General features: G+C 43.6%; 1 protein-coding gene across 1 annotated transcript in view; it reads right to left on the bottom strand.

Annotated features, from left to right (window-relative positions):
• POLN (DNA polymerase nu) overlaps positions 1–12,601 on the bottom strand; it is a 185,782-nt gene that overhangs the window by 111,493 nt on the left and 61,688 nt on the right. Inside the window, exons 12-13 of the mRNA XM_081254005.1 lie at positions 5,668–5,751; positions 5,262–5,357 (exon numbers count right to left, since the gene is read on the bottom strand). Coding sequence (XP_081110131.1) covers positions 5,262–5,357; positions 5,668–5,751 — 180 coding nt within the window. The remainder of the gene's footprint in view (positions 1–5,261; positions 5,358–5,667; positions 5,752–12,601) is intronic.

Here is a 12,601-nt window from a genome sequence, read left to right as displayed (position 1 = left end):
TGTGGTTATCAGTGCTGGCTGCTTCTAGAATCAGCGGGGGAGCTTCAAAAACATGTCCGGGGCTTCCCTGGTGGCGCAGTGGTTAAGAATCCGCCTGCCAGTGCAGGGAACATGGGTTCGAGCCCTGGTCCTGGAAGATCCCACATGCCACAGAGCAACTAAGTCCATGTGCCACAACTACTGAGCCTGTGCTCTAGAGCCCGCGAGCCACAACTGCTGAAGCCCTCACGCACCGTAACTGCTAAAGGCCGCACGCCTAGAGAACATGCTCTGCAATAAGAGAAGCCACCAAGATGAGAAGCCCATGCACCACAAAAAAGAGTAGCCCTCACTCGCCGCAACTAGAGAAAGCCCGCGTGCAGCAACAAAGACCCAACTCAGCAATAAATAAATAGATAGATAAATAAATAAGACATTATTAAGCAAGACTAATCCATAAAAAAAATGTCCAGACTGGGCCACGCAGCCCACAAACTCTGATTCTGTGGATCAGTTGTGGGCCTGGGCATGAGTGTTTTTCCAAAGCTCCTGCCAGGGTAGAGGACCACCATCCCAGGGCCAACTACTTCCAGGTGTGCATCTCTAGCACAGGACTTCTCCTCACACACCCAACTGCTATGTATCGATGTTTTGTGCACACATCTGTCTTCACATGTCCAAGGCTGAACACTTGACCCCCAGCCCCCGTAAACTGTTCCTCTCTTGGTGCAGGAAAACCTCTCTTGGTTTTCCCTGGACAGCGGCCATCACTATCTGCTCAGGTGCACAACTAAGGAAACCAGGAATTACTCTGCATTCACACTCATGTGAACTCACACTCAGAGAAGCTCCTTTCTGTTCTCAAAATGCTCTGAGCATGTGTTTGCTCTGCTCCATCCTCACTGCCGTCGCCTGGACACTGAGCCAGCAGTGCCCACACTGCAGTGACAGCCTATTAATTGGACTCCTCCATTCTCCAACCAGTGACGAGAGTGGTCTTTTTAAAACACAGCTAACGCCTGTCAGAATGACCACAATCCAGGACACTGACACCACCACATGATGGCGAGGATGTGGAGCAACAGGAATTTTCATCACCGCTGGTGGGAATGCAGAATGGTGCAGCCACACTGGAAGACAGTTTGGTGGTTTCTTATAAAACTAAATATACTTTTACCATACAATCCAGAAATCAGGCTATTTATTTACTCAAATAAGATGGAAACTTATGTCCACGTGAAAACCTAAATACAAATGTTTTACAGCAGCTTTATTCATAGCTGCTAAAACTTGGAAGCACCCAAGATGTCCTTCAATAGGTGAATAGATTAAAAAAACTGTGGTCCGGGCTTCCCTGGTGGCGCAGTGGTTGCGAGTCCGCCTGCCAATGCAGGGGACACGGGTTCGTGCCCCAGTCCGGGAAGATCCCACATGCCGCAGAGCGGCTAGGCCCGTGAGCCATGGCCCGTGAGCCATGGCCGCCGAGCCTGCGCGTCTGCAGCCTGCGCGTCTGGAGCCTGTGCTCCGCAACGGGAGAGGCCACAACAGTGAGAGGCCCGCATACCGCAAAAAAACAAAAAACAAAAAACAAAAAACTGTGGTCCATCCAGACAATGGAATATGATTCTGTGCTAGAAAGAAATGAGCTATGAAAAGACGTGGAAGAAACTTAAGTGCATATTGCTAGCTGAATCAAATCTGAAACGGCTACATAATGTATAATTCCTATATGACATTTTGGAAAAGACAAAACTATGGAAACAGTAAAAACAGTGGTTGCAGGGGTTGAGGGGAGAGATGAATAGGGAGAACAAAGGCTTTTTAGGGTAGTGAAACCACTCTGTTCGATACTCTAATGGTGGATACATGTCATTACACATTTGACCAAACCCATAGCCTGTATAACACCAAGAAGGAACCCTAATGCAAACTACAGACTTTGGGCAATGATGATGTGTCAGTGTGGGTTCATCAGCTGTAACAAATGTAGCCCCTGGTGGGGCATGTTGATGGTGGAGGAGGCTGTGTGTGTTTGGGCTGGGGAGGGGGTATATGAGACTTCTCCATACCTTCTGCTCAATTTTGCTGTGAACCTGAAACTACTCTAAAACACAAAGTCTAATAAAATCATATCTAAGCTCATAGTTGCGCCCTTACTTGAATTGTTCCAGGCTGTCCATCTCACCAGAAGACCACATCCCTTCCTGCGGGGAGGGGAACAGGGAGGGTGAAGGGAAGTAGGAAGGAGTCTTAATTTTGAATTGAGAACCATGTGCACATGTTGCCTAGTGCAGGTTCATCTTTTTAAATGTACAGAATAGTGTGACTGGTTCAGCTAAGTAAGAGATTAAAGTTAATATAATATGATTCATGTTGATTATGTCTTTGTGACGAAAAATTCAGGGCATTGTCTGAATTCTGTGCACAGTGAAGCACCTCGACACCAGAGGAGAATCACATTTCCTCTCTTCTGTTGTTGGTTGTCTGGGAGAGCTAAGGAGTAGCAAAGGGAAGGGCAACACTGCCAGCTGGTGTCCAGATGGAGAATAAATCAGGCCAAGACCCCCAGCTCAGGTGCAGTCCAAGGGGAAATGTGTGCTTTCCCAGGTTCTGCCACCCCTGGGACTTGAGGGCACACTGCCATGTGGTGTTGAAGCCCACTCCAGAGTCTCTCCAGCAAGGTGGGTCCTGCCTCTTGCCCTCGTTGTGCTCTGTGAACACACAGCTGACAGTTCAGCCCCAGCAAGTGCTAGTTCTAGGCCATTTGGTTCTGGGGATGTAGTGAACAAGTCAGATGAAGTCTTTGATCTGTGCAACCTACATCCTACTGGAACAAGCAAACAAGTGACTAGGTAATTTTATTTTTATTTTTTAAAATTTTATTGGAGTATAGTTGACTTACAATGTTGCATTAGTTTCAGGTGTACAGCAAAGTAATTCGGTTATACATATACATATATTCCTTCTTTTTTAGATTCTTTTCTCGTATAGGTTATCACAGGATACTGAGTAGAGTTCCCTGTGCTATACAGTAGGTCCTTGTTGGTTTTCTATCTTATATATAGTAGTGTGTGTATGTTCATCCCAAGCTCCTGATTTATCCCTCCCCGCCACGTAATCATAAGTTTGTTTTCAATATCTGTAAGTCTGTTTCTGTTTTGTAAATTAAGTTCATTTAAATCATTTTTAAAAAATTAGATTCCACATATGAGTGATATCATGTGATATATACCTTTCTGTCTGACTTACTTCACTTATTATGATAGTCTCTAGGTCTATCCATGTTGCTGCAAATGGCATTATTTCACTCTTTTTTATGGGTGAGTAATATTCCATTGTATATATGTACCACAGCTTCTTTATCCATTCCTCTGTTGATGGACTTTTAGGTTGATTTCATGTCCTGCCTATTGTAAACAGTGCTGCTATGAGCACTGGGATGCATGCACCTTTTCTAACCATGGTTTCCTCTGGATAGATGCCCAGGAGTGGGATTGCTGGATCATACGGTAGTTCTCTTTATAGTTTTTAAAGGACCCTCCATACTGTTCTCCACAGTGGCTGTACCAACTTACCTTCCCACCAGCAGTGTAGGAGGGGTCCCTTTTCTCCACGCCCTCTCCAGCATTTTGGCAAGTTGTGTGCAGAAAACAAATCGAGGTGAAGGAATAGGTTGTGGCTGGGGGTCTTACTGTCACCTGAGACCAGAGGAGGCCTTTCTGGAAGCAATACTTAAGCTGACAATCAGAAGCCAGCTGAGCATACTCTGTGGGAAGAGTTTTCAGACCGAGGAAGGAGCCTGTGAGAAGTGTGCTCAGTGGGGTGCTGGGAGTGAGGAGTGAGGGAGGTCAAAGAAGGGCCAAGTCCAGACCCAGAGCCTGGGGGAGGCACACTCAAGAGCTTGGATGTTATTCTAAGTAGCATGGAAAGCCACTGGGGGACTTCCCTGGTGGCACAGTGGTTGGGAATCTGCCTGACAATGCAGGGGACATGGGTTCAAGCCCTGGTCCAGGAAGATCTCACATGCCACGGAGCAACAAAGCCCGTGCGCCACAACTACTGAGCCTGCACTCTAGAGCCCGCGAGCCACAACTACTGAGCCCACGTGCCACAACTACTGAAGCCCGCGAGCCTCGAGCTCACGCTCCACGACAAGAGAAGCCACCGCAATGAGAAGCCCACACACTGCAACCAAGAGTAGCCCCCGCTCGCCCCAACTACAGAAAGCCCATACACGGCAACGAAGACCCAACACAGCCAAACAAAAAAAAGAAAAAAAGAAAGCCATTGAAGTTGAAGGCAGGGGATCAACAAGATTTTTCTAACACTTTTAAAAGATCATTCTGCCTGGATGTGATGAGTCACCAGCAGGGGTAAGCTCACTGCTGGCTCCCAAGGACCAGGAGGAGGACACTGACCAAGGTGGGGAAGACTTGGGGAAGAGGGAAGATGCGAGTCCCTCTCAGGGAGCAGTACTCCCCAGGGGTGGGCGTTCACTCGGTGACTGATGCCTGGGCCCCCTGAGGGCCAGGTGTGGGGACAGTTGGCAAGCGTGGTGCCCCGCCAGGGCTGAGACGAGCAGGAAGTGCAGGACTGGAAGGGCGATGTGCACAGAAGAGTCTGGAGGAAAGCTTTCCTTGGCTGCAAAATCCAACGCTGAACAAGGCACAGAAAGGATGAGCTGGAGCCTCCACAGCCGGCCCTCACCAGAGCAACACGTGTTCTCTCGCCCACTGGCCAAGCTCCTCGCTGCAGGCTTCCAGCGGTATCATTATACTCACGGGGTTCTGAATATCTATTCACACTCTGCCATTTGGTTAAAGCAGCATCTCACTACTCCCTGTCTTTTAAAAAATGCATTCCTCTCAAGGGAAGGGCAGCTAAATTTTTCTAAAACAAACTTGGGGAAAGGAGAAGACTGATGACTTTTCCCATTTCCAGTCTCTTATGAGGGCATGAAACAAAGAAGTCATGACTCCGTTGTCAAGAATTTGGTTTCCAGAACAAAATTCTATCAAATTATCCTCTGCAGGAAATCAAGGCAATTTATTGCCTCTGGAAAACTGTACCATAAGCCTCTTTGTCCTTCCTTCATAACTGAAGGGCAACCTTGGGGTGGGGGACCTCTCCTGCCGCAGAAAAGAAGTGATGGAACGGAAATGCTCCGTGGCGGTTGCTGCCGGCTTGTGCCACCACAAGGAGCACGGGGCTCTGCAAGGGACTCGCACGTGGTGGGAGGTGCTATTGTCTTGGAGGGTGAGGGGACACTTGTCGACCCTTACCACGGCTTCTGATGTGGACAGGTGTCTCCGGAGCCCAGTTTTGGGAAGAGTCTCCTGTGGACGCAGCAGGTGCAGCTGCAGTTTGCCAAACAGGATCTGCAACAAAAGCCATTTCACATGATGAGCAGGTCCCAGATTTGAGAGGACCTGAACATCACTATAACAGAGTTAAAGCAACCAGCCAGAGGGGACACACCTGGCTAGGTGTGACAAAATGCTTAGATTCTGATTCAGTACTTTTCTTAGATGTGAAGCCTTTGAAGTGATGAATCTCAGTGTGAGAGACATGAACAAGTTACATAATTTTCGATGATCACATAAAATAATGTTTATAAAATCAGAATAAATCTCCCTTTAACCCCTGAATGGCAAGTATATTTATAAAAGAACTGAAATTTAGCTTTACCTCTTGAAGCTGGTTACTGCTATTTATAAGAAACTGTTCTCCTGCAACAAAATGGGCTTCTTGTTCCAGTTCCTTGAGACGAGACTATGAATGTGACAGACACAATCTTATTAATATTTTTCACAACTTAAGATTATTTTTCTCAACATGAGATCTTGTAAGAATAAAAAATAATCTAAAATTTACCAAAATCGACATTACAAAATACATATTTTGACTCATGATGCAATACTCAGGCTCAGAATCACTCTCTTAAGTGCAGTGGACACAAGGAAACAAACTTAAAGAAGTAAAAATAGTAAATAACACACCAAAATGAAGGAGGAGGGAAAGAAGAAGGAATTCTCCAGCAACATTATGACAAGTAAACGGATCCAGCATCAAACCATAAACCTCAAAACTTCCAAAGTATCCCAAGGCAGAAGAGCTAGGACCAAACTGCATGGTGACCACAGTGATCATGATGTAGGACATTCCCTCCCAAAAGAGGAGCAGCTGCAGTGGAAACAAGCAACAACTCTCTGAACAACCACACAAACTGGGGCACAGCCCAGGGCGAGGGGTGGGCGGCATGGAAGGCCCAGGTGGGAAAAGACAAAGGTACCTTATGAAACAGCTGATAAATACGGTGCTGAGCAGAGCAGTAGGACATGCTGAATTTATGAACCCCTCACCCTCTCACCATTTTGGTCAGAAGAAAAGTAGAACATGACCAGGACTTTAAAAAATTTATTATAGGGACTTCCCTGGTGGCGCAGTGGTTACGAATCCACCTGCCAGGGCCTTCCTGGTGGCGCAGTGGTTGAGAGTCTGCCTGCCGATGCAGGGGACACGGGTTCGTGCCCCAGTCCGGGAAGATCCCACATGCCGCGGAGCGGCTAGGCCCATGAACAACTACTGAGCCCACAAGCCACAACTACTGAAGCCCACGCACCTAGAACCCGTGCTCCAAAACAAGAGAAGCCACCGTAATGAGAAGCCCGTGCACCACAACAAAGAGTAGCCCCTGCTCGCTGCAACTAGAGAAAGCTCGCATGCAGCAACGAAGACCCAGTGCAGCCAAAAATAAATATAGATTTATATATTTAAAAAAATTATTATAAAAGAAAAGAGAGAGCAGAGTCTGAATCAACCAACTCTGAGGAAACATCATCTGCACTCTACCTTTATCAGACAAGAACTGCCTTTCGGCTGAAATACTGAAAGATGTTTACAAATAGGAGCAGGACAAGTATAATACAAAAAACTAGCACTAGGCAAAAAGAAGAACCCAGAGACAACGGCCTCAGTTAAGGTATGCCAGACTTCTATCGTCAAAGGAACAAATGATGAAAAGAAAAGACAGATAATGGGGACTTCCCTGGTGGTCCGGTGGCTAAGACTCCGCACTCCCAATGCAGGGTGCATGGGTTTGATCCCTGGTCAGGGAACTAGATCCCACATGCTGCAACTAAGAATTCGCATGCTGCAACTAAGGAGCCCACCTGCCACAACTAAGACCTGGCACAACCAAATAAATAAAATATTTTTAAAATGTGTTAAGTGGCTTTTTCTTATTGACAGGAGTTCTCATATAGTCTGCATATGAGTCCTTTATCACATGCATTGAAAGTACAATCAAAATCCCAGCTGGTTTTTAAAAAGTAAATCAGAGAATTTTATATGGAAATGTAAAGAACCTGGATTGATAAATACCATGTGGAAGAACAAAGATGGAAGACTGTAGGATATCAAGACATATTATAAGCCTACAGTAACTAAGCCAGGGGAGTATTAGCACAGGGACAGACACACAAAACCAAAACACAGAAAAGAGTCCAGAAAAAAACCCACACATACACAGTGACCTGATTTATGACAAAGACACTACTGTAATTCTTAGTGCAGGAAACAGTGGCACTTTTAATAAATTGTGCTTAAATGAATGGAAATCCATCTGGGAAAAATCTTAACTGTACTTTATACCATGCAGAAAAATTAATTTGAAGTGGAGAATAGGCTTAAAATAATACAGCTTATACAAGAAAACACAGGAGAATATCTTTACTAGAGGGAAGAAAAAGAGTACTTAGCACACAAAAATTCTCAAACATTTAAGAAATGGTTCATTGGACTTCATGAAAATGAAGAAATTCTGTTCATCAAAGGACATAGCTATTGAGAGAGTAAAAAGACAAGCTGTAGACAAAGACTGGGCCAGACAGTAAATACTTTAGACTCTATGGGTCACATATGGTCTCTGTCACATATTCTTCTCTACTTTTGTTTGTTTTTTAAAAATTGTAACAACCGGGGCCTCCCTGGTGGCGCAGTGGTTGAGAGTCCACCTGCCGATGCAGGGGATACGGGTTCGTGCCCCGGTCTGGGAGGATCCCATATGCCGCGGAGCGGCTGGGCCCGTGAGCCATGGCCGCTGGGCCTGCACATCCGGAGCCTGTGCTCCGCAACGGGAGAGGCCACAACAGTGAGAGGCCCGCATACCGCAAAAAGAAAAAAAAAAAAAAATTGTAACAACCATTCTTAATTTCAGGCCATATGAAAACAGGCCACAGGATGGATTTGGCCTATAGACCACTGTTTGTCACACCCTGGACTGGGAGAAAGTACTTTCAATATATCTTACAAAGGACCCACATACAGAATATATAAACAATTCCTATAAGTAAATAAGAAAAAGCTGACACAAACTTTTAAATATGCAAATTCTTTGAAAAATTGGATCACAAAAAGAATATATCCAAAATACCATCAAGCATATGAAAAGGTGCTCACTATTATTACTTATCAGGGAAATGCAAATTAAATCCATAATGAAATGCGACTACAGACCCACCAGGATAGCTAAAGTGAAAAAGACTGACAGTACTGTGCTGGTGAGGATGTAGCAAATGGGACTAGAAAATGTTATAACCAATTCGAAGAGCTATTTGGAAGTACCTACTATCGGTAAATATACGCATACCCTGTAACCCAGCAATTCCACTTCTGGATAGAAAAAACCAAGAGACAAGAGCTCTCTTATCCACCACAGGTTATAGTTATACCACATGAATAGTCGCAGCCACTGCGATCACAGTGCTCAACAATGGGAGAGGGTGTAAGGGCATTATGGCACCTTTTTACAGTAGGTGCTACAAGCAATTTTTATTGGCATGCACTTCTGCTACATTCAACCAAATTGGTGAATCCCACAGATAGAATGTGAGCAAAAGGAGCCAGAACCAAAGAGCCCATGCTGTGTGGTTTACATGAAGCTCAGAATCACCAAGGACAGGGTCAGATGAATGGCTGTCTCTGGGGGTACAGACTGGGAGGGGACAGGAAGGAGACTTCCGGGTGCTGGAAATATTCTATACCTTGATCTGGGTGGAGGTTAAATGGATGTGTACATATATAAAAATACGTCAAGCTGTACACTTAAGATTTGTACCAAGCAGATTCAGGGAAGATGGCAGAGTAGGAGGCACCTGTGAGGTGAGACTCCATCTCCCACCTGGACAACAACTGCAGGGGAAGAACCCTCTGATGTAACCATCTGGGAACTCTGGAGTCTGCTGATGGCTTCCAGGGGCAGCCTTGGATGGTAAACTGCAGTTCATTTTGGTCAATTTCAGCTCTTAGTACCATAGAAGCTACCCACCCCACCTCCCCCAGACAGGAGGCCCGAGGCCAGGAGGCCATGCACCTGTTTCTGGAGCAGCCTGACCACAGCTTGCAGGAAACGGTGGGGCAAAAAAAAAACCTGTACAGATATTGGGGGCCTCTGCTCTGATCACTGATTGCTGCTTCTGATCACAGAGGTGCAGATGAACAGGCCATTGTTGTTGCACTTCCCCCATTATTGCAAGACCCTCCCCCTCCAGCTGAATTGACTTCCAGGGGACTTAAAGGGCCAGTGCCCTTTTTAACCCCTCTGCATTTTTTGCTTTTTCTCCTTTGAAGCCAGATATTAAAGACAAGGACATTCAAAAATAACTTCACATACATGGGGAAAATTAGAAAGTGACTGCACATGCCAAGGAAAAGGCTCGGAAAAGAACTGTGAAGACCTTAGGTTTATACTTTAGGTTGATCCTCAACACAGAGACAACCCACAGCAAATAAAAAAACCCAAAACAATAAACAGAAACAATAACACACAGAAAGAGCAAACTGTGGGAAAGATTTCCAGAGTTACCACATTATTAGATCCAAATGCCCAATGTTCAACAAAAATATCACAAGACAAACAGAAACAGGAAAACATGGTATATTCAAAGGAAAAAAAACCAACAGAAACTATCACTGAAAAAAAAGACCTAATGGCAGATATATACCAGACACTTTTAAAACAGCCAACTTAAAGATGCTCAAAGAACTAAAGAAAGGTGTGAAGAAAGTCAAGAAAACAATGTGTGGACAAAATAGAAATATTAATAGACAGAAAATGTAAAAAGAAACTAAAAAAGAAATTTTTGGAGCTGAAAAGTATGATAATTGAAGTTAAAAAGTCACTTGAGGGTTCAAAGGCAGATTTGAGCAGGCAGAAGAAAGAATCAGTGAACTTGAAGAGATAATAATGAAAATTATTGAGGCTGAGGAGCAGAAAGAAAAAAATATTGAAGAAAAGTGAACAGAGCTTAAGGGTCCTGTGGGACACCATCAAGCAGACCAATATACACACTGTGGGAGCCCCAGAAGGAGAAGAGAAAGAAAAGGATAGCAAGACTATTTGAAGATATAATAGCTGAAAACCCCTCAAAAATTTTTTTACATCTTTATTGGAGTATAACTGTTTTACAATGTTCTGTTAGTTTCTGCTGTATAATAAAGTGAATCAGCTGTATGTATCCATATGTCCCCCAAGCCCTCCCTCTTTTTTAAATAAATTTATTTGTTTGTTTATTTATTTTTGGCTGTGTGGGGTCTTTGTTGCTGTGTGCAGGCTTTCTCTAGTTGTGCGAGTGGGGGCTACTCTTTGTTGCAGTGAACAGGCTTTTAATCACGGTGGCTTCTCTTGTTGTGGAGCACGGACTCTAGGCACACAGGCTTCAGTAGTTGTGGCTCATGGGCTCTAAAGCGCAGACTCAGTAGTTGCGGTGCATGGGCTTAGTTGCTCTGTGGCATGTGGGATCTTCCCATACCAGGGCTTGAACCCGTGTCCCCTGCATTGGCAGGCAGATTCTTTACTACTGCACCACCAGGGAAGTGCCCTCCCTCTTGAGCCTCCCTCCCACCCTCCCTTCTAGGTGGTCACAAAGCACCAAGCTGACCTCCCTGTGCTATGCAGCTCCTTCCCACTAGCTATCTATTTCTTGCTGTGATTTATGTCATAGAGTGTTCTGTCTATGTTTTCTTCTAAGGCTTTTATAGTGTCTGGCCTTAATCCATTTTGAATTTATTTTTGTGTATGGTGTTAGGGAGTGTTCTAATTTCATTCTTTTACATGTAGTTGTCCCGTTTTCCCAGCACCACTTATTAAGGAAGCTGTCTTTTCCCCATTGTATATTCTTGCCTCCTTTGTCAAAGATAAGGTGACCAAATGTGCGTGGGTTTACCTCTGGGCTTTCTGTCCTGTTCCATTGACCTATATTTCTGTTTTTGTGCTAGTACCATACTGTCTTGATTACTGTAGCTTTGTACTATAGTCTGAAGTCAGGGAGCCTGATTCTTCCAGCTCCGTTTTTCTTTCTGAAGATTGCTTTGGCTATTCAGGGTCTTTTGTGTTTCCATACAAATTGTAAAATTTTTTGTTCCAGTTCTGTGAAAAATGCCCTTGGTAGTTTGATAGGGATTGCATTGAATCTGTAGATTGCTTTGGGTAGTACAGTCATTTTCACAATGTTGATTCTTCCAATCCAAGAACATAGTATATCTCTCCATCTGTTTGTGTCATCTTTGATTTCTTTCATCAGTGTCTTATAATTTTCTGCATACAGGTCTTTTGTCTCCTTAGGTAGGTTTATTCCTAGGTATTTTATTATTTTTGTTGCAATGGTAAATGGGAGTATTTCCTTAATTTCTCTTTCAGAATTTTCATCATTAGTGTATAGGAATGCAAGAGATTTCTGTGCATTAATTTTGTATCCTGCTACTTTACAAAATCCATTGATTAGCTCTAGTAGTTTTCTGGTAGAATCTTTAGAAAACTGAAGATGAAAACTCCTCAAATTTGATGAAATACATAAATACAAACATCCAAGAAGCTCAAAAACTTCAAGTAAGATGAACTCAAAGAGATGAACATGAAGACATAATATAATCAAACTTTCAAAAGACAATGACAAAAGAGAATATTGAAAGCAACAAGAGAAAAGTGTCATCACATACAAGGGATCCTCAATAAGATTATCTGCAGATTTCTCATCAGAGACATTGGAGGCCAGAAGACAGTAGGTTAATATATTCAAAGTGCTAAAAGAAAAAACTGTGAACCAAAAATCTTTATCTGGCAAAACTGTCCTCCAAGAGTGAGAGAGAAATTAAGATATCCCCAGATAAACAAAAGCTGAGGGAGATGTGAACACTATACCTGCCCTGGAAGAAATGCTCAAAGAAATCCTGCAAGGTGAAATGAAAGGACACTATACAGTAACCTAAAGCCAAATGAAGAAATAATGATCTCAATAAAGGTAAATATGTGAATTATAAAAGCCAGTATTATAACAATTTGTAATTGTACTTTTTGTTTTCTATATGATTTAAGAAAAAAACAATTATGAGTATAAAAGCTAGTAGTACTATAACTTTAGTTTGTGACTCCAAATCTTCCTTTCTACATAATTTTAAAAAATTATTAGTTTATATTTTGGGACCCACAATGTATAAAGATGTAATTTTGCGACATCAATAACTGGAAGTGGGGGGACAGAGCTGTAAAAGAGCACAGTTTTTGTATGTCATTGAAGTTAAGCTCATATAAATTCAAATTAGAGTGTTATAACTTTAGGATGTT

This window comes from Mesoplodon bidens (assembly GCF_964165515.1).
Source record: "Mesoplodon bidens genome assembly, chromosome: 1".
Lineage (NCBI taxonomy): Eukaryota > Metazoa > Chordata > Mammalia > Artiodactyla > Ziphiidae > Mesoplodon > Mesoplodon bidens.
Note: the sequence above shows the minus strand (reverse complement) of the source record. Positions and strands in the feature narration are given on the sequence as shown.